General features: G+C 38.4%; 1 protein-coding gene across 1 annotated transcript; it reads left to right on the top strand.

Moving 5' to 3' along the window:
* The first annotated feature begins 839 nt into the window (after positions 1–839).
* Positions 840–26,316, top strand: RAB12 (RAB12, member RAS oncogene family). Its single transcript, XM_051610022.1, has 6 exons — positions 840–1,098; positions 14,578–14,638; positions 21,853–21,991; positions 22,543–22,632; positions 23,573–23,677; positions 24,200–26,316. The coding sequence occupies exons 1-6, from the start codon at positions 855–857 to the stop codon at positions 24,311–24,313; spliced, it is 753 nt and encodes a 250-aa protein (XP_051465982.1). The 5' UTR covers positions 840–854; the 3' UTR covers positions 24,314–26,316.

Below are 26,316 nucleotides of genomic sequence, written 5' to 3'. Positions count from 1 at the left end.
ATTGGCTGTTGCTGAAAAATCTGGATTCTTTGAACTCCATGTCCTCAGTCCTTGGAGAGGTCGAAATTTCCTCAAAAATTACAGTGAGCAACGCTCACCCTGGCCATTTTCCTCCACGTCACACTCTTTCCCTGACGCCATTCTTTCCATTTGCTTGAAATATGAACAGCTGAGGCGTTTGTTTTGAATAGGTCCGTGCCCAGGACCAAGCACGTCATCCTGACGCGCGGGTACCAGATTGGGACTTGCTAGGGAAACCCCCCCCCCGCCCCCTTAGCTAACACCAGACCGGGGCTGGGGCCTGTTTAACTACTTCAACGCTAAGTTTCGGGGAGGTCCCGCCAGGCCCAGCTGGCACCGCGCTTCGAAGCACGCCCTGACGGCGCAAGCTCCGCGGGGCCCGCATCCCCGCACTAACGCTGCGCTAACGCACAGGCCTGAAGCGTGAGACCTCCCGCCCTACTCCGCCTTCCGGGACGCCGGCGGGGCGGCGGGAACCCGCGGGCCGGCCCAATCCCGGAGGAAGGGCGGAGCGGGGCGGGAAGGGCGGGCGGCTGTTCCCCGCCCCCGGCACTGCGGCGCGGGGCCGCGGCTCCGGCGCTGTAGGGGGCGCTGCGCGGCCGGGAGCGGGGCTGGGCGCGCCGCTGGTCGCGGCGGCGGCGGCAGCAGCAGCGCAGTTCCCGTTCCTGTTGCTGTTCCCCTCGGGCCGGGCCGGGGCGGGCTGGGCGGCAGTGCTGTCTCGTCCTCGCTGCCTTCCTCCTCCTCCCCCTCCTGCCTCGCAGTCGTCGGCGCCGGTGGCGGGGAGGGCGGGGAGGGAGCGCGGCGGCGGCGGCGCGGCGCCGCATGCGTCGCTGATGGAGCCGGGCTCGGGGCTGCCGCAGCGCAGGGTGGGGGGCGGCGGGCTGGACCTCGGGGCGGGGTCGGCGGGGGGCTCGCCGGCGCTCTCCGGTGGGCAGTCCCGCCGCAGGAAGCAGCCGCCGCGTCCCGCGGACTTCAAGCTGCAAGTGATCATCATCGGGTCGCGGGGGGTTGGCAAGACCAGCCTCATGGAGCGCTTCACCGACGACACCTTCTGCGAGGCCTGCAAGTCCACCGTGGGTAAGGAAGCCCTTCGGGCCGCGCCCCGGCCCGGCCCGTCCCGTCCCGGCGGAGGGGGGTGTTCCTCGTCCCGGTGCCGGCCGTGCCCGCCCTGCCGCGGGGCTCGGCCGTGGGAGCGCGGGGCTTGGCGGGGCGGCCGCCTTCCCTGGCTCCTCTCCCGCCTTTCCCCCCGGTGCGGGCCCCCTCCTCCTGTGCCGGCCCCAGGCTTTCCCCTCGGGGGCTGTCCCTTCCTCCTCTCCTCGGGGTGCTGAGGGCGGGAGGGAGTCCCCGGCCTCCCCCGCCCGGCCCCCCGCCTTAGAAGAGTCGCCGCGGGTGGGTGGCTGGGCCGTGTGCCCCCCGGCAGCGGGAGGCTGGCGATCCCCAGGGCGAGGGGAGCCTCGGTGCCAGGCTTCCCAGCTGGTGATGGAAAGGTCGCCGAGGCCTTAATTTTTCTTGCAAGTTTTGAGAAGGTGTTGGGTATCCTGTTTCAGTCACGCTGACAACAAGCGACACAGTTCAAAAAGAATAGGTTTTTGATGGTTGGTAAAAGAGGTTATTGTGCGCAAGCCTTAGATGTTTTGTGGAAGGAAACAAAACTGTTCCAGGAGTTGAAAAGTTGCAGAGTGTGAATTCACTGGATGGGACGCCAGCTACTACTCCAGACCATAGTCTGATTTATCCTGGTATGCTTTCATAAAGAAACTCGCCACGATGTTAGATCTGAGGAGGTGAATGTTTTGTTTGTTGACTTGAACACAGAACTAACCGGAGAGCAAACCCCTAGTTCTGCAGGATGGTGTCTTACTCATTATTTAGTCACTTCTACAAACCTTGGAGGTCATGTAATGCCTCCTGTCTTTTGATGCACAAATGTGTAAAGGGAGGAAGACAAGCTGGTTAGCCTGCATTGTTACTAGAGCCCTAGCCTTGGAGTTGAACTCTTGAGTATTGCAGCAAGGCAGTTGTTAAGTCTGTGTCATTGGAACATATGTCTGCTTAGCTTAATTGTAGCTTGGAACATGAGGAAACGTATAGCATCTGATGGAAAGTGATTGTATTGCCTTCTAAAAACTGAATTATTACTATCCAAAACTATCTTCCCAAGACAAAATAATACACAGTTACTCTTACTTTGGTTTTAGCATGTATTTCATCAGTTTAATTCTTTCCTAGGTCCTCTAAAAATCCAAATCTGGTAGTACAGATTAGCACTGTTAGCATTGATACAATTTTATTGAATTTATTTTTCATTTTAAGGTGGTAACTTAACCTCATAGAAGTTAGAAAGACAATGGTAGCATACCAGAAGCATAATCCTCAGTTGATGTCTTGTAATGAAGAAATGCTGATGGCTTCTGTAGACTGACAGATTTAATTAAATATATGGTACAGCTGAGGAAATAGCACAGTGGAATGTATTCTTTGTAAATTCACCAGGTTTATATATTGTTTTGAACTCACATGCCTCTTCTCTTCTTTGGACTGACCCTACATTAAGGGTTCCTTGAAGGCTGGGCTGCTCTCCATAACTAGGGTTTGTTGCCTGATGAGAATCTTGAGAAGTGCAAAGAGGGTACTCTAGATCCTGGTCCAGACTTCCAGTCTGGTGCCTTGTAAGCAAAAGTGATTTGCTAGATAACTATGACAGTGATTGAAGCAGAGAGGCTTCCTTCTTTTAGAAAGAAAATAAAAGGGAAAAAAAAAAAAAGGAAATGAATGGTGGTGAGCTGCTAGACAGAAGGTTATGTAATGTTTGGTATACAAAGTGTGCCAACATACAGCAGCGTAGGGAAATCAGCTTGTGCCAAAATACATATAGAAAGACTCGACAGTAATGGCATTCTTTCAAGGTCCTCTGACTAAACTTGAGAGCTGTTGAGATTCCCCCAGATCCTTTGCCTGCTAAACGAAAGAGCTTTTCACAGCCAGCTTGCACCCTGCTTTTTGCAGAGTAAGAAAAGGTAATCTTTGCTATTCGAAGTTCATGTAAATTGAAAATAACCCATACTCCAAAATGACCTGAGGTCAGACTTTGATACACAGTTGAAATCATAAAGCTCTTTCTTTGTCACCACTTAACTGCAGTGGTTTTCAAGAATTACAAGTGGAGAATGTGTTTTGAAACATTGTTTAAAAACCTTGTGACTTATCCAATTACAGAGGAAGTTATGTAAACTGAATATACCTTTGAAAAGCTGTGTAACCAAACAAATGACTAAAATTTGCTGTACCTACCTTAAATTAAAAACAGTGAAGCTGTATTTAAAATTGGATGCTTGAATACATATTTACTCCCTTACCTTGGTGTTAATGGTCTCAATCTTACTTTTATGATTTCTGCTAAACCTGTGGAAGTATGGGCCAAGCGGAAAAATATTTAACACCTTAGCCTTATGTATGAAAGTGTACAGGTTGCTTGAAGGTCTTCTCTGACAGTGGAAGAATTGCAAATGTCCAAAAAGTTTGGCTACCTCCTATCCCAAGGGCTATTTAGGATAATACTGCTGTGTCCTTCAAAAGTGGAGTGTTTCTGCTGAAAAGGGGAGGTGTGGATTCAATTAAGAAAGACAGAGTATTTACTAAGACTACATTGCCGGATTGGTAAATTCTATTATAAAAACACATCAACATGTCTTCAGTCTCATTTCAAGTACTGAAGTTCTTTGAAAGTGATCAAAAATAGCTTGGCAGATTTCAGCACATTATTCATAGCAGCACACAATGTACTGTTGATCTAAAATTCTTTTGATGTATTTATTTGGGGCATTAAATTAGTTGCATAGAATATTGTTTCTTCTTAATCTGCTATTTACATAGTACTGAGAATACTCAATATGCTCAAATATTTACTGATTTTTGGATGTGGCTGTCAGATGAGAAGTAGATGATGTTTCCAATTTTATGTGCTAGGTCTGAATGTTTGTTCTCACTATTATGTTATAACTTTTATTACTTGTTTTGGCACAGAAACTGTTTTTAGAAACGTTTCTCTGTATCTGCAATTATGTAAAATTACTCTTCGTGCCAGTGTTAAATTCAGAGTAGTTAAGGTAACTTCTTTTCTATGGTAGAATAATGCTTGTGAGGGTGATATTTACATCTTGTTAGCTTTATTAACAAACATAAATACACAGATTGTTGTGTTTTTTTAATAGAGTTTGGTCTTGGTTTATTATTTGTTACTTGACCCAGGTGCACCTGCATTATTTGCACAGGAACAGAATCCAAAACTATAGCTTTGAGATTTTTCAGGCTCCTGACAATTAAAAACAAGTAAGCCCAATTTGGCATGAAAAGGGGTGATCTTTCCAAAGGTAGTGGATAAATACTGATTGCCACATTTGTGAGAATATTCAGTAGTGGATGGTGAAGGAAGAGTGCTTGCCATTTCTTCTTCCCACCTCCCTACCCTGTGTCAAGTAGTTCTTATCCCAAAATAAATGCATCTTAGTTCAGATCTCCACAGTGGTTATGTTATAATTTATGTATTAATTTTTAAACACAGTGCTGTCTCACCCCCTTTTTTTTCATCAGAATCCCTTTATTTAATAGTCAAAGGCCTCTGTGCTCTTCCCAGCATCTGTCCAGCTACTGCTCAGTCTCATGTCCTACCTACATCCACCAAATCCTAGTTTATTCTCAATCCCTCTGTTGTTTTTCTTCCATGGCAGATCTATGAAATTCCTGTACTCTACAGTATTTCCTGTCCATCTAATTTTTCCCCAGGCATTACCCCTCTGTCTGGGTTTTATTCTCTGAACCTGAGCTTCCTGCTCACCTGAACCTTAGGCCCTCTCCTGGCTCACCTGTCAGGTGGCTGACTCTCCTGCTCCCTCAAATGAAGTTGAACTCTTCAGCATTTCTTTTACACAGTGACTTAGTACATAAAGTTTCTGAGGCCTAGACTTAATACTTTAGCTCTTTTCCAGCAGGTCTGAAAGCATCCCAGAAAAGAGGCCTTACACTTGATAATATCAGAGCAATTAAGGTTCCTCCTGCATTGCTGGCTCCTTTTAGCAATTATTCACAGGAAACTACAGTACTGCTTGTAGTAAACACAAAAGCTTCCTTCAGGCCTGGTTTACAGGCAAAAACATAGGTAGAGCTACTCAGCTAGGTTTGTAATGGGAAGAGTTCTTGTGGATCAAGATGGAAATGTTATCATACAGAATCAGATTTGGATTAATTGTAGCCTGTGGGATCCAGATCAGTGGCATGCAAATGTGCTGTGATGTTAAGGATTCCTTTGGCTTAAGTGCTCTTCCACCTTGTTTCCCCCTGTTTTATTGTTAGTGTGAAATGCTGTGTAAGTTAGGAACTCATTAGATTTACAGAGCTCCTTAGTTTTTTCTTCCAAGCAGAATTTTCCCTGTCAATTCTTTTTAAAATACCCGAGTCGAGGCAAAATGCCTAGCTTCCATCAAATGAGCAATAGTAATGGTGAAAACTTCAGATTTATCTTTTTCCAGAGCCATCTTAAGTAAGGCAGCTTCTGCTTTTAATATATATGCAGACATGTAAAATGATACCTGAATATATAGTTATAATTATATATATGTATTCATATGTTTGGGACTTCTGTCATATTTCAAACCATTTCTTCATTCTCTTTATTCTTAAAAATGTGGACTAAAAACAAATCTTAATTTTCATTCCCATAGTTTGTCATCTAGTAATCATATTCACTTACAAGTGTCAGCTATTCATTTTAAAAGTAAATGTTGGTTATTTTTCTGAACTGCCCTTTAAATTTCTTCTTTTTTTGGTCAGTATTCATTTTCACAAGCAATGCAAACATGGTATGTGGCTTACTAACCATTTGAAAAATAACTTTTTACTAAATAATAATAAAAGTTTTGGTTTTTAAACAAGTTTAGTCATTTGATGCAATCTGAGAAGAAAAGCAATCTACACAACATTTTCAGAAAAAAAATCCTGCATCAACTAGAAGAACATTTATCTTTTTGCCACACTTGTATGTGCTTCTGGGCTCTTTCTGACAAGTTTAATTAATTTTAGTTATTCTTTAGAGATATTTTTTTTCCTGTCCATAAGATGATACTGAAAACTTAGGTGGGGTGGGGAAGAGGGAAGAAGGGGTAGAAGTAGATACTTCTTGCTTTGCGACTTGATGACAAAGTAGCAGTAAGATACCCTAGCTTTATACCCAAAATCAACTCTGCGTTCGAGGTTTTTGCTTGTATACAAAAAAAGGAAGAAAGTCCTGATCAATAAGTATTTCTGTGAGAACTGACCCATCTTTTATCTTCATATGTTCAAGGTGTGAATACATGTCTATTCTTATATATTGGCTTTTGGGTAGTGCCGAATAGTGTAAATAAAACAAATACCTCATTAGTGGTATGCTGCCATTGAGAAACTACAAATAGAGAGCAGGAGGCTGGAAAGTTGCACAGAAAGCAGTTTTGTCTTAAACAAAAACCTTGAGATAATTAGGAGGCATATATGAACCTGCCTTGTTTGTCTTCAGTTCTGTACAAATAAGTTTAGGACATGCAAATTGCAAGAGAAGCCTGTTCGCTTCTCAGTGATGCTGGGACTACAGCAACTGAAAGTACCTGGTGAAAGCAGCTGACAAAAGCACTGTTTGCTTCAGAGGTGTCTACTAAGTGTATTTTACAGCACCTGTATAGTCAGCAATTTTTTTATGTGTAATCATTTGTAACCTCATAAGGTAACGTAACTATATTCTAAAATAGGAAAATGTTGTAGGTAGATGGTATAAATTATCAGGGTTCAGGCATAGTTAAAAAGTTAAAAAACTTCTTTACTGTGAGAGTGACAGAGCACTGGAACAGGCTGCCCATAGATGTTGTGGAGTCTCCTTCGCTGGAGACATTCAAAATCTGCCTGGACACATTCCTGTGTGATGTACTCTAGGTGATCCTGCTCTGGCAGGGGGGTTGGACTAGATGATCTTTCAAGGTCCCTTCCAACCCCTAAGATTTTGTGATAGGTTTTTGAGGAGGTATGGGGGTTTTAATTAGCAAGAGGTTGGGAAGAACAGCAGATTCAAAAGTGATTTTGTTTTTTTCATTTGTAAACTAGATGTTAACTTCAGCTGATAGAAATATTCAGGTACTGGGTTATATCAACACTGCTGAACTGTCAGGGTACCTTGTAGTCCCCAGTCAGTACATATATGAAAATACGCAAGTAAACAACAGTCAAAATTAAGAGGCCACTTGAACAGTGTCCACTGTGGAGTTTAGTTTGCAAGGGCTGGAATGCAGCTGTCAAACTCAGTCTTTGCTGTGAACAGCTGAGCGTGTCAGTAGCAAAGGAAAAAAAAAAGTAGGGCCCTATGATTCTTGGTTATGGACTTTCGTATTTATTTCTGGGAGTTGTGAGGTTAAATGTTCATTTCATGAAAAATATGCAGAATAATCATGGTTTTAGCTAAACCATAAAATGGAAGAGACAGGCTTCTTAGAGTGCCTTTCATCACAAAAATCCTGAAGTCTTCTAAACTATCTTCACTAGGCTGTCCTTCAACAAGAAAGAGCATTAATATTATCAGTTAAGATTGCAACTATTTAACAGCATATAGCAACACTTTTACAACTTATTTCTTCTGATCTTGATAAACAAACCAAAATGTTAAATTGCCTCATTTTGAAATAGTCTGCCTTTTAAAAATCTGAATACTAATGCTCATGAAATACATTTAATTTTTCTTCACTTTCAGTTTTCTTTTAGGTGAGGTAATTGTAGACAGCTAGGTCACTGTTTTCCTGTTCTGTAGTCAGAAGTTTTGAAATTGTCTTGTTCAGGAAGGCACAAAGATTCTTATTCCTTCCAAGCTTCCCTTCCACCTCATTCTGTTTATAAAATTTTGGTGTGTACTTTGAACTTAGTACTGTAAATATTGTCAAAAGCCTACATTTTATGAAAGGCTTTATAATTTTACTGTCTATGAGAATGTAAAGAAATTGTAACTCCCTCCATTCTCATTGAGTTTGGAAGTATCAAGCATCTGAGATGTTTAGAAGCTGTATATTGGATGTTGAAAAATCACTTGATGGTTTCCTAAAAACATATTACAATTACACCTTCAAAATTTAGTCACTGCATGTATATTAATCAAGTTATCAAATTATTTTTTTGTGTGTGTGTGTATCTCATTCTGGTCTGTAGCACAGTTGCTAGTTGAAATATGGGTACACTTTTATTTTAGGCCAGTACTCTCAAATGTCTGTGTGCTAATCGTTCTAGAATTGCACATTGAAGCTTTATGGACAGTGTACTGTTCCTGTCTCAGATAATCCTCAAACTGACTCATATCTGAACTAACACTTAATGCTTCCAAAGCTGCAGTTTGCAATATGTATTTCCACTTCACAATGTTTTAAAATGAACTGCATGTTGTACATCTTCAATTAAAATAAGACACAATGGTTTTGGTTGTTGTTTTGTTGTTTTTTTTCTTGAAACAGTTTTTGTACCCTCACCCTCTCCCACTTACCTTTTGTTGGTATTTACTTCCCCCGTAAATGAGATGGTCGATGCTATTGAGCATCTTCTCATTGGCTTCAGTAGTTTCTGGTTAGGTGTAAGTATTGTGTTGTATTTAGTTACAGACCAGGACTAACAAAGGTGGTTCTTGTGTTAAGAAACATGTGACCTCAGTCATCAATTGTAGCAGAACTAGAAAATGTGTCTGTATAATGCTATCAGATGTTCAAATTAAATAAACTGTCATAATATTTGAATTATATGTCTGTTCTAATGGTTAATTAGTATACAGCCACTGAATTTTTAGACTTACTGTGTTCCTTTAAAATTAGTCTGATTATTTTTCACTGATTGAATTACTTTGATGCAAATCACTAATAGGCCTCTGAAAATGTTATCTGTTGAAATTGATTTTAGTTGGAGGGGATTTTTTTGTGTTCTGTTTTCATCTTTTTTCCCAGTCCTACCTTAACTTCATTTTCAGGAAAGCTTGGCCTCTGAAAGGTCACTCTGTGCATTAATCAAAACAGTTTCCACTTCTTTTTTCTGCCACTTAGGGAAAGAAAACAAAACAAAATGCATAGTAAGTTGTTTCTTTGCTATTTGTTTTATTTCTGAAAAAAAATTATTTTAGCTTTAAAGGGAGACGCTAAACCCAGTTGTGTATGTGCTTCACTTTGTGCTTTAGTAGATAACTTAGTTCCTGTTTGGGGCAAGAAATTAATGTATGATCTGTTCTGGGCTAGATTTTCTCTTTACTGGATTTCAGGCTTAAGTTTGGAACAGTCTCAAGTTTGGTTCCGTGACAAGATATGTCACCCTCGCCGACTTGCCCTTATCTAGAACTTCATTAGTGCGCTTCTATTTTGAGTGTCTGTTCTCTTTCTTTTAGGGCTGTTTATTTTTGAAAGGAGTGCAGAGAGTTTGCTTAGCTGTGTGTTTAATATACTTTTTAAAAATGCTTTTATTCTACTAGCCTTTTATTTTCCCTGGAAAAGCATAGTTTTAGTTGAGCACATGTCATAATAGATGTTCTCATTTGCATGAGGCATATTTTTAATCTAAAGTTCATGTGCCATTAACAAAAACATTATGCTTTGTAGAAAGTTTTGAAAATCCTTCACCATAACCTTGCCTTCAACATGCTGTGTAAGTGCTGTTGAGCTTAATACTTTGTGACATGTCTTTATCCTAGGGGGAGAGGGCAGCAGCTCATTCGCAGTGTTAAGTGGCAGGGCAAACTGAATCAGTATACTTTGAAATTATTATTAGATACAAAATCAGAAACCCAAACCAGAGACTGAGATCTGTATCTTTGTTCTTATGTATGTATGGGATGTGTGTTGGGATTCCTGAAAAAAAGGCATTTCCAGAGAAAAATGGGGGTCAAAATCTGACATCCAAAATGCACACCTCTAATTCATAAAAGGAGGGGTAGAGGTCAGGATTTATTTGTTGTGAGTGTAATAGTTTTAGAAAAATGGAATGCATTGATTGCCATTGATTTGTGCAAGCCTGATGTATGGAGAGGAAACTGACTTTTTAATGGCAGGGGAGATGGTGACAAGCATTTTGGTTTCCCTCACATCCCTGTGACCTGGCAAAGGGCATGCTTCACTATGATCTTAAGCACATGCACGTGCTTGCTTCACAGGCATGTGTACATTCGGTTATTCTGTGACACTAAATTAGCCATCACGCATTTAAAATGTAGACCAGGTACCCTGCAAAACAGCAATAGTTTGCTGGTGTTGTAGCAGCTAGAGAGAGCCTTTTACATTCTTCTTTTTTTTTTTTCATGTGTTGTTCAGATTTAATGTAGTTGTCAACAGTAATTATCGATTTCTTATTTTATTGAACTATATATAAAATCATGACCGCAGTTCTGTTTGCATGAGTAAGGACACAAGGTGCTTAAGTAGTTTGTTTGTGTTAGCTGTTGGTGACATCCTTTATGGGGATATCTGCCATAACTGAGGGTGAATGGTGGGGGACAGGTTGCTGTAGCTATGCCTGGCAGAGTATTTTGCCAGGGCTACTGTCTGTCACTGCACATGTTCTAGCACACCTCTCTGCAGCTATAGAGCTTCAAGACTACAGCAGCCTCTGGAGGGACTGAGCTCACAATAAGTGCACAAATGCGTTTAAGTTGGGTGTTCATTGTGGTTTGGGATCTGCCTAAAGGGAGTAGTAGCTGCAAGGACTACCAGTATCATTACTAACAGCATGAAACTTGAAAAAAATTCTGTCAGTGTGCCTCTACTTAATCGGTCTTAGAATTAGGTTTAACAAGACTGAGAAAAACACATCTCACTTAGAGCAACTGTTAATTAAGAGTTTGTTGAAGCAAGGACTTTGAAGAGTTTATCAGATACTGCTGACATCAATAGTGTAGTGTCACAAAGCACTCCTTTAAAAAACCCACACCGCTTCTAAGAGCAGACTTAATGTCTTGTCTGTCTTATTCTGAACAGAGCTATTTGCAGTTATTTTACTGAATAATGGGAGTTTGCAGCAGTTGGTCCACATCTTCTGTTCTGTGTTTGTGAATGGAAGGGTGCAGTTGGCACTCTAGGTGTCATGTGTAACTAATAAGTATTTATCTGTAATAGTGGAAAACATTAGTTTCCCAGTTGACTTCCAAACAATATTAACAGTTTTTTGTCTATTTTTTAATAGCAGGAGTAGCTGGATGGATGGATAGAAATACTTTTCCTTTAGGTATTTTCATTGATGTTGATCAAGCTAAATAATTTATTTCATTGAACTTTTTTCACTCAAGATTATACTTGAAATATAAGTGGAAAACAAATTATTGTATTGTTGTTTTAATTAAATTACTACTTCATATGTAAACTCAAAGCACTACCTTTGGCAGGTCTAAGGTGAAACATGGTAATGAACCTGGCAGGCTTAGGAGTTTGTTCCTTCATGTGCAAAAGGGAAGTTGCCAGATTTTTTCCTTCACTATTGGCAGGCATTGAGCTTTTGGTATTGTGTTGGTGCTTACAGAGCATTACTAATTATAAAGAGCAGTTGAACAACCTTGGCTTAGTTCTGGCAAGCTATCTGACTTAAGTGTTAAATGATTCAAAGAGCTCTGTAGAAGAACATGCTTTTCCAAGACTGTTACTGGTTTGCATTCTTTGTTGCAAAATTTAACAGGGAAATGTTTCATGGTATGACTTCAAGAAGATTATTAGAAGTATCTGTCTTTGAAATAACAATGCTGTTGATACATCACTTATTTTGAAACCATCTCTGTGATAGGTAGGCTTTTTTCTACTTCATTGCATTCCTGTGAGATGCCTACTAGTCCCAGGAGGTCCAAAGTTGAAAATTTACTTTACTGGAACACTTGGATTTTTCTCTCCATAGGTCATTATTTATTTTTCCTTTTAAAAATACAACAAAACCTTTTTGTTCCTTGGTTTGTGTAAGACAGCAGTATATAAACCACTTATCTAAAAATAAAAATATTTTGTTCATGGAGTTAGTGAAACTTACATGAAATTCCTGTGTTGGTTTTCAATACACGATTTTGGATCAGAGATGGTTTAGACTTCTGTGTGTGTGCGACAACAGGGCTTTACACAGCAGAACTTTATTTTCTGCTCAGATCAAGCTCCTCTACAAGTGTAATAGTTAGCTTAAGACAAGTATATCCACCTGTATGAGCATCATAAATTATTTCTATTTATGTTTCTGTTGGAGAGAAAAGTGATTTTTTTTTTTTTTTTTTTTTTTTTAACTTGTGTTCTCAGATGTATGGCAAATTGTGTAGTATTTTGTGAATGAGATAGTGGAAGGATTGGGAACTGGGGTTGAGATGTGTGGGCAATTATATTCAGATTTCCTTGAGAGAGTTTTGAAGCAATTTCAGTTAATATTGTTTCTGTCCTTAGCAAGTAAAGTTGCTGTCTTGTAGACAAAGCTGTGACCATACTATAGTTTAAATGCATTTGTGCAGAGAAAAGGCTTTTAACAATATAAATGGATGCATGTTTCCTAAAAAAAAAAACAAACAGAAAATATGCTAATAGAAAAGCAGTTATTACAATAATTCTTATTTCCCACATTTTTGATAGTAGAGCATAGCTGAATAATTTCACGTCTGCTTTTACTCTAACACAGATGGTGTTTTCTCAAAAGTGTAGAAAAATATTTCTTAAAGTTAGTATTAATAAATGCTCTGACATTTTAATCATTATAATATTTTTCTCAATTTGCATATGAATATTTGAAAATTGCCATTGAAATTGTGGACTGAATAGTGCAAATCTGTTTAATGCTTTAGCTTCTGTATTGCCAAAGAACCCTACTGGGTGTTTGAATGGGTTACATTTTGATGAGTGAAGTCTAAACATCAAATGTCCTGAATAGCTTCTCCAAGAACTGGTGAATAAGTGTGCTAGACACTTTTAAGGACATGGAGAACAAGGACAAGTGTTGTGGTGGTAACCCAATACTTTTATTGCTATGTATTGTGCAACTGCAAGCTGTCTGAAGTGATTTCTGTTTAGGGGAATGCAGATCAATGATCCTTCTTTTATTTAGTCTAGCTGAACAGTGGCAATCTGCTAAAATATAAAATGGAATGTATCCTTCACATTTAAATTAGTTGTGTATCTAGTTTTTTAAAACTTAGTTCATTTTGTTGTCTCATACTAACAGCTTGACAGACATAACTGTCTTTAGAAGCACTTCGATGTAAATGCTAAGTCAGCAATGTGTAACTGGTTTTCAGGGTGCTAAATGCACCTTATTTTCCCCCTCCTAAATTTTCAGGAGTTTTGAAAACTTAGCATAAGGCCAAGTTCTGTCCTTTCTGTCAAATTCAAGTCCAGTCTTGACTTGAATAATATCAGCAGGGACATTCAGCTTTTACCAAAGGTAGACACTAGGGAAATGAGTAGGTTTTGTTAGAGAAGTTAAAAATCTTTTTTTCCTCTTCACTTTCATCCCTATCCTTGGTATATGATTGTATGTGAAATAGCAAAAGACTTTCCAACACACTGTGCTGCTACACTTCTGTGTGAGTTTAAGTGTACGAGTCTGAACCGTGTTCTCTTGTCTTTTTATTTCTCCTTTTTTGGTTTCAGCACTGTTAGGAGAGATGGTGTTCAGAAAGAAGAAATAAAGAAAAAATCCTTGTACAAATGTGTGCTAAAATGAAGAGGTTCACTATCTACAAATGTTATGATATTCTAGGACATTTATATGATGAAATATTTCCATGGTTAAGTTGGTAATCCTTTGTGTCTAGATATTGTTTGACCATAGTATGTCTTATATGTTGATTGCCAGCATTATTTTTTTTTTAATAGAAGTAAAATCTCTGTATAACAAGGTCTTCATGGTTCTATCTTTGATATTTAGCATGCATTCAAAATGTGGCTGGAGTTTTGAGATGATGGATAAAAGTACCATACAGGTATAAAATAAATTTTAAAAATACCCTCTCTAAATCTAAGCAGTTTGCTTATAAATACTTACAGAAATTAAGAATGACAGTGTTGGCAAACTACTTGATAAACCAACCACCACTTCTACTAAAGTGCTTTACAGATGCTAAGCATCCAGCCTGGAAATCAGATGTTTATTGCTCCCACTTCACACAGCAAAACTGATGGGGAGGGATTGGTTTCGCTCCATGCCTCCAGGGCATGGGTGCCAGTTGGAAGTAGGGCAGGCTTGTCCTTGACAGCCAATGTGAATAAGGGAGAAACAAACTGTGCCTGTTGTTTTACTGTTATGTTGGGTTTACCTGCTGCTGGAAGTGTTGCACAAAGTAGAAGGTTCATGTTGTGATGCTGCCAGAGTGGGTGGCTCACAGTCTAATATAGTGGTTATCAAATCCCTGTTATGTCCCTGAGGTGACCTGTAGTGGTGCAAACCCTTCTGCTCGTTCAGACTGTTAAAAATTGATATTAAAAAAAAAAGCTATTAAAAATAATAATAATTACACCCTCATTACTTTTGCTTCTTATTCCTCCTTTTCTGTTTACTGTATTTTGTTTATAGGTGTTGATTTTAAAATCAAAACAGTAGAGCTAAGAGGAAAGAAAATTAGATTACAAATCTGGTAAGTAAAACAAATGTGCAACCAGCAGTATGTTTTAATTTTTATGTTCTAGCATGAATTAATATGCTTGTCTAATACTATTAACTGTTATAAGCTGGTTTGGCTCTTACCCTATTCCACCTCTCCTCCATTTGCACAAGACTTAAGCAAAACCAACTAGCTCTTAGATTGTTGTGAGGGTAAAGAAGGAGAGATAAAGTTAGAAATAGGTCATTAATATATTTACTAAAAAATTTATGCATCACAGAGGTTTCAAGCCCCTTTTCTTAGAGCTGTATCACCTACACAAAAAATAGGAGTTCTGCAAACAACAAAAGGTAACTGTCATAAATAGACTCTAGAGAAATTATTTTTTTTTTCTGGACTGTTTAAAACTTCGTTGAAACAGCAATTATAAAATTGAAGCATTTTCTAGACAGTTTTTCTAAAACTTGGTATAGGCAGTGCTCTTTCAGGCTGTATTAAGTAACTCTAAAGTGAAGGACATTCAAGACTAAGTAAATTATATCCACTCTAAACAGCACTGAGAAATAAAACATCCGTACAAATAACTCTATACCTTAACTGGTACCAGTGTCCTACTACAGAAAGCTCAAAGTCTTAGCTAAGCTTTTCCTTTCTGGAGTAGGTTACATGTTTCCTGATGATCATTCTCTGTATCAGTGATTGATACAGTTGTTATTGTTTAGAAATTAATGAGCTGAAAAGCCTCTTTGTTTTGCAGAGTAGTACAATACATAAACATTGTTATGAGAGAATAAACCAGCAGTGTTCTGTTCATTAATCTTACATACTACTATGTAGAAGCTTAGCTTTGGTTTGTTAACAGTGTGTGTGATCCATAACTGGCATAGTAATTACACTGTTAAAGCTGCTAACAATCCACAGAGGGGAAAAAAAGCTCTAAATATACCCGTTGTTGTACTTTTGGGATATTCTGGTGATTTCTCATTCTTAACTACATGGATGCAGTGAATTCAGCTTACTAACTCCTCTTGGCAGGTCACCATCAACTCTGTTTGTCACACCATGTGTCTGTCTTGCTTCCCTCTGAGTTAACTGCTGCTTCACCTTTGGTATCATCAGTCACCTAACACTTCAATGTTAGTGGCATGTCTTCATCCATCATGTGTCCCTGTTTGGAAACCTATGACCACAAGGCTGGCAGTTGAGCCAGTGATTGCTAGCCAGGGTCTGCTGAAGCTGACAGAGGTAACAAAATTCTGACATAGAGATTCTACTGTATGCCTGGTATGAATTCTTGCTATGAAATATGCTAAGCTTATCAAACAGTTTCTTCACGGTGAATAAATACTTTATAGGAACGATGTTTTGTTAAAAAAAGAGATGTTTAAACCATTATTTTCCATATATTGACAATATGCTAGTAAGATATAGGAAACTTTTGAAACTAAAAATTGATAGGCTGCTAGAATGTGACCATTACTCCTGTACGAAGCCCTGCTAAAATGGGGGGGGGAAAATACAATGTAAAGAGGTAATATTTAAAAATATTATAAAATCCATTCATACAACATCCTGCTCCTAAATGTCACTTTCTCTCCAACAGTGGCTATAAAAGTGCTGTTCTTAATCCTTAAAACTGTCTTGGCATACTTCTGTTTTTTGTGAAAGGAATTAGTTGACCACCGCTTCTACTGATTTATCCTAAATTATGTTGTGTATGTTGTTGGGCCTATTTAGAAACTCTTTATTTTCATTGAATCACTGAATCCTAATATCAGTTTGGTTGGAAAAGACCCTTAAGATCATCAGATCCAACTATTAACCTAGCACTGCCAAGTCCACCACTATGCTATGTCTTTCTAAAGCTTATGCTTTTCTGTTTTCTTAAAATTGCTAATATTACATTTCAAAGCATCAAAGTTTGGTATTTTTTTAGTCATTTGATGATTCTACTTAAAAAATCAAACAACAGTTTAAAAAGAAAGTTTAACTTTGGTGTTTTTATTGTGACTTGACCTATTTTTCCACTGACCACTTTATCTGGAGAGTATTCTCCACAAACCTCTCCCACTTGAATTTACAAAAAAAAACCAGCAGGACTATGTTGAATGTATTGAGTGATTAGATGTGCAGGGTGTCCTTTTGAAGGCAGCCTTCATACATGCTGCTGGTAGTAGAGTGTTAGTGAAATAGTATAAAAATTGGACTTCTGCGTTCCTTTTGGAATGGGATACTGTGCACTGAGGACACCTCTTTAGGTGTCTGCTTTTGCCTCTAGCTTACTTGTTCCTACCTGGTCCCTGCTTCTTCACAGTACCTCTCCCTGTATTTCTGTGACTTTCAGTCAGGAAAGAAACCCCTTCTCTGTAGATGATGAAAAGGTAGAGTAGCACGGAGGAGACAGAATAGTTTTCATTTTCTCTGGGCCACCTGGAACACTAGTAGGGCCTCTTGGGCTGCCAAAAGTAGCAAATACAGTAAATCCGCTGCTGCTGCGTTTCAGTTCTTGGCTGAAACAAGCTTAAAAGTTCTGTGAGAAGCAACATGTGCATGCAGCTCAGGCCGTGGGGCAAAGTAACCAGAGCTACTGGATAGCGAAAGCATCCAAGTGAATTCAAGCATCGTTGAATCAAAGCTTTCAAGCTTTTCAAAGCTTGAAAACTAGACCAACTAATGGGAAACCCAGCCTGGTACTTTGAAGCACAGGTGTGCCACAAGTTGCTCAGCAGGCCAGTGGGGTGTGTAACTGTGCCCTCCTCCCTGAATAAAGCTGACAAAAGCAGCAGTCACTTCTGGCTTCCCTTCTCAAATGACCTAGTTAGTGGAGGCCGTGGTGCCCCTGCCATTGCACTCAGCTCCCTGTTGGGGAGACAGAGACTCTCTGGTATCTCTACAGGTTTAATATTCAAGGAAGCCAGTGGCCTGGCAAGACAACAGTTGGACTTGCTTCTGAAGGTTGTTTAAATTGTTGGTTTCTCATAAAAAAGTTCACATTCTTCCAGCTCAGTGTTTTTAATGGGCAGTGGTTTTCTTGGAAATCTCCAGCAAGAGGAGTAGTCTAAGGAAAATATCACCAGTCCTGAAATATAACAGAACATAGTTCCTTCTGTTCAGTACCTCTGAAACAAGTCTTTCATATTATAAAAGATCTTAAATATATTTTTGGGTTTTGTGGGAGGAAAAAGCTCAGCTTGACAAGTAGAATTAATCTCTAAAATTACTTTACAGGCATTATTAAAAAAAATTATTCAGATTCCATAAAAGCACAGAGTATATGAGTGTTAATTTTATATTTGTTTCAAAATATTTTCTACTACCACTTCACACCACCATTCACAAAAAATTAACTACAGAGGCAAACAGTTTTGAGTCTTATGTGTTTGTTTCAAGCAACTGTTTTAGATAGACACAGAGAACATTTATGCAAAACAAAATTTATCCAACCAATTTTATTAAAATCACCTGTATTTGTATTGCATTTTATGCAGTCTGAGTCAACGCATGAAAATGGGCTTTGTGTGGGTTTTTTTTGTTTGGTGAAATGTTTGTATTTTTTGAGTGATGTCTAGTTTCTGTTAGGAAGGAGAAAAACAGTAAAGCATAATAGTGGACATTTTTGCAGATAGGTGGTCAAGGCATCATACTCTGTATCTTCCTGATGACAATTTAGAAATACCAGTGTTTTTCCGTTAGAAAAAATTTATTGAAAAAATCAATACAAGAAAACTGCTTGTAGCATTAGTAAAGGAGTAATCTGTTGTATTTTTTTTAGTGATGCCAAATCATTGCTTAAGTTGTAGTAATTTATTATTTGGACTTCTGGAGTTTGAATTAAATTGAACCAACTTACTCTTTATGTCGATTCTGAACAGAGCAAAAGAAGAACTTCATATCACTTAGGGAATTTATGAAGTTGCATACTGTTAGTCCAGTTAAATAATGCTCATCTCTTCTTCCAGCTTTCCACTAGTGCTTCAAATAGCTTACTAAAATACTCCAGCTGCAGGAGTGTAACATTGGTGAATAAAGTGAAACAAACTTAATTGTTCCAGCACTGCACATGAAAGGAAGGCATTTTAAGTTGGATATGCTGTGAATATTAGCTCTGCGTTAGAGGTTAGCATTTTTTCCTCAACATAGGAAGAATTTACAGTTTCATTTAAAAAAAGGTAGCATATAAGTAGAAGACAAGATTTTTTCCATGTGAAAGATAATTCGATGCTCTTCTTGAACTGCAGCTTACTTAGGTAGCTTGGGGTTGATTTCTAAACTTATTGCAGAAATAGTTCTCCAACTTTCACCTTACTATTTGAAGGCAAGTCCAATGTTAATGTAATGTTAGAGATCACAAATTCATTGTATTTCTTCCATTTTTCAAAGGAAACAAGGAATAGAATATCATGCTTACCATCATGAACCTGTTGACCGGTTTCATTTAAACACACTGTGGCAGTAGAGACATTGGTTGTGTGAAGTGTGGGGAAATCAGTGACTTAAAGCGAGGTAAAGAAAGTCAGCCCTAATCCACTGTAATGAGTGTGACTGGTAGGTGACAGTCAGTGGCCATCTGGCCATTTAACATAATGTAGTGGGCAGCTGGGCTGTCCGCAGGTGTTTTAAACTGGCCACAGCATGTGGTGTGTCTCCATTAGCCAGCAAGCCAGATTACAAGTTGTGTGATATTTGGGTGAGAGGGGAGTGCAGGACCTGAGGGTACAGAGAAGAGAAGAAACTTGTAAAGAGCCTGAGGGTGTTGTGGGGTGAGGAGAGGTTGATAATACTAGGTAGACTCAGAGATACAGCACTCAGCAGGCTAGGGGAAATGTGGAGTTGGAGATAGCTGGAGTGGCAGAGTGTGATGTCTACTGCCTACTCCTAGGCCTAGCCAGTATGTTGATGACTATCTTCAGAGAGTGTAATTAAACATTAGGGTGTTTATTTTCCCTCTGCTTTTCTCATGTATGAACCGGGTGATCTGGTACCCCCTCTGTGATGAAGTTGCTGAAGGTCCTTAGTACTGACCTGATGGCACAGCCGGGTGACTCTGAAATAGCCCCTTTATTTCTGTGTTCCAGTAGGGGCACGGGGAAGACCAGCCAGCAAAAAAACCCAACTTTTTCCAAGTTATTCTGGCCAAAGCTAGAGTTGATGCATTCTTCCACATCAGGTATGCCCTTCCACCTGCCATCTAGTTGTGTCTGCTCAGAATGATGGAACTAAAGGGATCGCATCCTTAATATGCTTGATCAGTAGGGTGGATTAGCAGCAGATGGCAGGGGCTGCTTTACAAGGTCATCATTCTGAGAAGTCTGTTCATAAACATTAAAGCAATGTTATCCATATTTGAAAAATCAATGGTCCATACTAAAATTTTTGTAATTTTTCATGTAATGAATGTTCAAAGAATGTTTCTAAAGATAGATAAATCTGACCATAACAATGAAGTAACGGAAGAGAGAGTTACTTGCTCTGGGTAATGCTCATAAATGTAGTTTCAGCTGCCAGAATTTGTATTGTTTTAATAAAAATATCACATTAATGATAGGAAAACAACCAATTAACCATCAAAAACTGGTCTGAAATACTACTAGAGAATTACCTTATTGAAACAGGCTACCTGTTTTCACCTTCTTTATGGTCCAAAAGGTTTGTATGAATGTAATTCTGAAGTTCTGAGTAGAGAATGGAATTTCAATAAAAATAAAATGCAATTGGATGCAGTAGGAATTCATTCTCTTCTGCCCCATATTGCAGCGCTTGCAGTGAAATAATAGGCAAGATATTTCCACAGGCTGTGAAGCAGAGGCTTCAAATCTCTTTCTAGTGAACACTGCTTTACATTGTGAAATCACGTAGCAAAGATTGGTTGCTATCACCTGTACTCGTGGCAATTTCAGAAGAAACTATATCACTTTTAAACCTACTTAGTTAAAATTCTTAAAGATTTTCTGAGAGCAAGATAGGTTTGTGGTAGTTCATTCTACTGCTTAGTTGTGCATAGACTTTAAAAGAATTAATTATTCCAAAGAGTCAATGTGGCATTTTGTGAACATGACTTTTTTTTGGTTACAAGTGTTCTGGTTCTCCATTGTTAACCTCATTGCCAAATTCATCTTCCTCCTTTTGTCCAAAATGTGACTGTTGAAAAGAGTTCCTTTTGAACTTTTGAGTCCCAACACACATGCACACATTTTCCCCTATCCACTCTAAATTTTGGTCCTCTTTTGATTTGCTCTAACAGTGAAATTAAAAAATTATCCATTGCCTCTGAGGGTTGAACTCAAACAACAAATGCTTGATCGCTTTGAAGTGCTGTATAACTTACTTTCTAGTTGTGATACCAGTCACATTTTAAGACTTAGGATATGCACTGACTATTTATTTTTTTTAGTATAACTGCCAAAAATCTTCCATAAGCTGGCTCAATGATATGGTTAAAAGCATTTCACAGGTTTTCATGGTTCAGTAAAAAATAACCCTTCTGTCTTGTTTACTTTGGAATATAAACCATTGCTAGTACAGGAGACGTGGTGTCAGTGCTGGAGAATAGTCTCCAGTGTAAATACACCCTGCCTGAAATATCTACAGTGCTGAAAGTGAGAATGGAAATGTTACTCGAGCACCTCAGATTCATAGATGTAAGCATAAAAGCAGGTATCTATTTTCAAAACACAAAGCACATAGTGGTTGCTCACTCTGTTCATTCACTTCTGCCAGTAGCTTCTGCATTAGCTTCAGATCCGTGGCTGAATTGCTGTGTTTGATCAAAAAAGGCTGTGAAAACTTGAATCATAATGATAAGTGCATTGCTCATTTTATAGTTGGGTGTCCAGCTGTGTTTGATAAGCATGTATCCATATCCTTTTCATTTTTTCAAGGCTATTTAAATTTAAAAAACCAAACACACAAAAAAGCCCCAACACTATCAAACCCCAACAAAGCAAAACCAGCTTCATCTGGTGGTATGTTCTCATTGGACACATTCATTCTCAGACACATCTCAGAACTGTTTGGTGGCCTTTCTTGGTGAAGTTAGTAGGGGATAAGTAGTCCTGATACAAAAACTTTTTATGAATAAAAGTACTGCTCCATTATTTTTTTTTGCCTGAAATTCACACATATAGAAGGAATTGTTCAACATATTGTCTAATGAGTGTGGGGGTGTTCTTATTGAGATGTAAACAAAGTTGTTCTGTACTTTGCAAGTTGGTGAAATATTTGTGCCAATGTTTGCTGCTGCTTCTTAGGGACACAGCAGGTCAGGAGAGATTCAACAGCATTACCTCAGCTTATTACAGAAGTGCCAAGGGAATTATTTTGGTGTATGATATCACCAAGAAGGAAACATTCGACGATTTACCAAAATGGATGAAAATGATTGATAAGGTAGGCCTTTTTAAGTACTTTCTTTTTATTATTTTTTTTTTAAGAAGCAACTTTTTTCCTCAAAGGTATTCTGTAGAACTTTTAGCAGCATTGATGTAAGATTATTAAACTAATGCGAATTAATTTTCACTGGATTTTTTTTTTTTTTTTTGCCAGGATTTAACATCAGTGTTTTTGTTGCAAAATGGTTGTCAGTTCCTCCTTCAGTGAACTAGAATTGTCCTAGTTAAAAGGGTCAGTAGAAATCTGTGATGTTACTGATTTATCTGTCTGCTGGAGGAGAAAAAAAAGTTTTATTTCCAGTCTGTGGAACAGTCATTATGTTCATTCTTAGATAAACTAGATCAGCTAGTTCTCAAGTCATGCTTTAAAAATGGAATTTAAAAAATGAAGGTGAGAATTTTTAATTAATGTTTAGGAAGAGCTTTCACAAATAAGTTGTGTAGGTGTGGCTCCTTATTTAGTAGATAAATTGCTCTTTTTGATATTGTGTTGGCGTTACAAGATCTTACGTATCTAGGTTTAATAAATTAAAAATGTTTTAACTACAGTATGCTTCAGAAGATGCTGAGCTTCTATTAGTTGGAAATAAACTGGACTGTGAAGTTGATCGAGAAATTAGTCGACAACAGGGAGAAAAGGTAAGAAGAGGTCAAACCAAATTCTTAGTTACTGCTGTGGCATTGCTGCTGAGGGTCCTTGGCTCTTCCTGGTCAGACTGTTAGATCTAAAGGGCTATTGAAAGTGCTGCTGTTCTGTCAAAATTCATGTCGCAATGACTTTTGCAGAATGTGCAATTGCATGCTTTGCTGCTGGAGTATGTCTTTGCTCTAAAGAAATAATAAGCTACAAGTTGGCTTACTCTACACAGTAGTGTAGAGGATACCCATTTGTGGGCTCTGAAGGAGAATATTGACTCACAAATAGAGACACTACTACTCAGGACATCCTTGTGAGCCTTCTTCCAGATATTTACTCTCCAGTGGTATTTTAGGATAGGCAACAGCTCTGCTTGATTACTTAGCTCACCTTTGTTTTCATGTTTATTTTGGTCTCTTCCAACTCCAAAAGTGGTAAGGAGTATGACAAGAGAATATGCTTTAGCTTAAAACTCATAGCACCATCTTTATCAGGGCAATATCACTATGGACATATACAAATATTTTCCTTCAGCTACCTATTATGCATTTGGAAAACAAAGCATTTTCTGTTGGAGAGTCAAGGCTAGTTCTTACATCTGTATTTCCATTTTTTTCCTTTTATTAATAAGATTGAGATCTGTTTTTCTTCTGAAAATTTCTTAGTTTTAGGCAATTTGCAGCAATCCTTGTCAACTCAAATTTAAGTCTGGAAAAATGCAGCTCACTTTTCCAGTAAATCAATTTTTAAGTGAAAATCAGCTATATGTGGCAATATTTGGTATACCTTGGAGAGTCAGGGTCCTTAATTGAATTAGACTTCAGTCACAGATTTGGGGAAAGTTGTGGGAGTTTTTGAAAGGTTTTGTGAGGAGTGTATATTTGCTGATTGTTGCTGTTTGTGCTTATCTTCACGTAGTTAATTTACTTTCTCTTTCATCAGTTTGCACAGCAAATAACTGGGATGCGGTTCTGTGAAGCCAGTGCCAAGGATAATTTTAATGTGGATGAAATATTTCTAAAACTTGTTGATGACATTCTGAAAAAGGTAAAATATGTAGGTGGTAGTTCCTCTGGCCACAAATAAATGGTCAGTGTTTAAATAATGACTGCAGGTACTTGTTAGAAGGACATAGAGGGTGAGTCCACAGTGTCGGGTGAAATTTTTGGTTAATAATAGTGGACATGATGTAGTTCACAGACTCTGCTGAACACTTCAGTTAATGAACATTGCATTTGAATTTTATAAGCATCTGGTCCCCTTTGCTATACTTCTCTTTCCTATGACCTTACTATGTCTCAGCAGCTTGACTGTACCTCTGCTTGCTTTGATTTGTGGGCAGTTCTGTTGTAATTTGATGTAATTGGTTTAGGAAGTGGCTTTATTTTGACAATCTCTTGTAACTTTTTTCTGAAAGAAAAACTTGCTCAAATGTAGTTCATTAATAAGAACCAAAAATAAGAACCAAAAGATCCTTAAATTGAGACTTTGGCTGAGAATGAACTCTTGAAACAAACTCCTTGTGCAGAGTTCTATGACTGTTTACAGGTGATTTTTCTTTTCTTTAAGATGCCACTGGATGTTATAAGAAATGAGTTGTCCAACAGTATCCTGTCCCTGCAACCAGAGCCAGAAATCCCACCAGAACTGCCTCCTCCAAGGCCACATGTCCGTTGCTGTTGACTTGTTACTCCATACAGAGTGAAAAATGGGTGTGGGAGGGTAAAGAAAGTATCTGTACTACTCTGCACTACAATCATTTGGCAGTTCCTTGTTGCACTTTGTTATTCGAGTCAGAGCTACACACTAACTTGTAAATATGCAAATATGCAATCCTGTGTAGGATTCAGCTAAAACATTTAATTATTACCCCTCTCCCTCACAATGATGTTTCATTGATTGCCCCAGTGTTATAAATACTGTACAATCGGTGGGGGTTTAGCACACTTCCAGTCGAGGAGGAGGAGAAATTAAAACTATACCTATTCTTGACATAAATGTTGTAATAGTTCTTGTTATTTTAAACAGGCAGGCAGAAGCTCTTCTGGTATGAAGATAAGTATATGGTGCTTTGCTAACTATTTTAAAGACAATTTTTTTAAAAACGGAGGACTTTATGTACAAAGCTTTCATAATCAGCATTATGTTTCTTTTCAATGTAGTGAAGACATTTTTGGCTGTAGCATCCTCTGCTGACTGGATTTATTGAAAAGCTAAGTTTAATTTTTGGCAGTCTTATTTATTTTGTTTAATGCTGCACCCTTTTATTTGTATACCCAGACATCACATCTGGTGCAGGTCTAAGATTGCACTCTGAAATAGCATATATAATTTTCTGTGTAAGCATAAACTTGGTTGCAAGAATCATTAAGTTTCAATAAAAGAATGGAGATATATTCAAGCTCTAAAAGAAGGTATAAAAAGCAATGCTGCTGTCCTAGACAAATTCTTTTTTTAAAAAAAATAAGATGATACGTTAAGGAATATATATGTGTATTTGTCTGGACATCTGTAAGGTTGGGGGGAAGGGATCCTAAAGTAAAATTATTTTCTTTTCCTAATGGTGGAATTTATTCCCATTAAGCAAATACTGTGTTAGATTTTTGTCTGATAATGAATTTGTGAATTATATCTTTGGAATATCTTTTATTAAAATGCACTGTTTAGTTTAGCTGTGGTAAATCAGTAGTTACATATTTGAATAACTTGGTGTGTCCTGAATGTTGTGGTATTGAAAAACATTGTGGTCTTTCTAAACTAATGAAGTGCAAATAAAATTTTGTATTTATGAATGACAGTGGAACTGCACCTGTTATTAGAATGACAAGTATGAAATGATGGGTAAAAGACAGAATCTGGAATACGGAACACTTGTTTTAATTTTGTTATGATTTAATTTTTGGTTTGACAGTTCCTTTAGGTGGAGTTAGAAGAGCAGCAGACATCAGTTCTTCACCTTGATCACTGCTCTGTTGGAGAGCAGCTGATGACCCAGCCCAGCTGTTATCTTCAAATAGCATGTGACTGCTTGTCATGCTATCTTAGCAGGTGGTCACCAAACTATTAATTACACTGGCAACACAAGTATGAACCAGTCTTTTTCACACTGCAGCTTTTCTACTTCTCATTCTCTGGTGCTGGACCCGATTTTGTCACTTTTGCCACTCTTGTAGCCAGAACACTGGCACTGACCAGTAAGGTATACCACTGACTTAAGCAGCTTCTCTCTGTTTTCTGGAAGGAAAAAAAGACACAACTGTTAACATTAAAAAAATAAATAAAAATTAAAAAACGAGCCTTTACTTCACAGAGTAAGCTCTGACATTCTGAGTACAATACCATGCAGGTCTTTAGGACACCTGGATTTCAACTGACAAATTATCGAAGCATGGTTGATATTTGTGCTTATTTCTTCTGCCGCCTTGTGCCTAAATGGTTTGCTTTTTTAGGTAGTAAACTTACTGTTTACTATCATATTCAAATCAAATTTCTAAAGCACTTGTAGGATTTCTTTTTCTGGTACTGTGGACAATAGCAAGGAAGGGAAAATTACGGAAAATTAGTTTTAAGTAGACAGCCATTTTATTATAGCTGATTTGGTTTTATTTGTATTTAGAAACTTGTGGTATTTTTTTTTCCTGCAGTTTTTGAATTTAATAAAATTTAAGACATTTGTCTTAGATACA

Source organism: Apus apus, chromosome 2, assembly GCF_020740795.1.
Source record: "Apus apus isolate bApuApu2 chromosome 2, bApuApu2.pri.cur, whole genome shotgun sequence".
Lineage (NCBI taxonomy): Eukaryota > Metazoa > Chordata > Aves > Apodiformes > Apodidae > Apus > Apus apus.
Note: the sequence above shows the minus strand (reverse complement) of the source record. Positions and strands in the feature narration are given on the sequence as shown.

Excerpts from the sequence above, each read along its gene's own strand:
- RAB12 (XM_051610022.1), top strand. The coding sequence starts at position 855 with ATGGAGCCGGGCTCGGGGCTGCCGCAGCGCAGGGTGGGGGGCGGCGGG. Across the intron at positions 1,099-14,577 it reads GGCCTGCAAGTCCACCGTGG|GTGTTGATTTTAAAATCAAA; the intron begins GTAAGGAAGCCC and ends TTTTGTTTATAG. Across the intron at positions 22,633-23,572 it reads GTCGACAACAGGGAGAAAAG|TTTGCACAGCAAATAACTGG; the intron begins GTAAGAAGAGGT and ends CTCTTTCATCAG.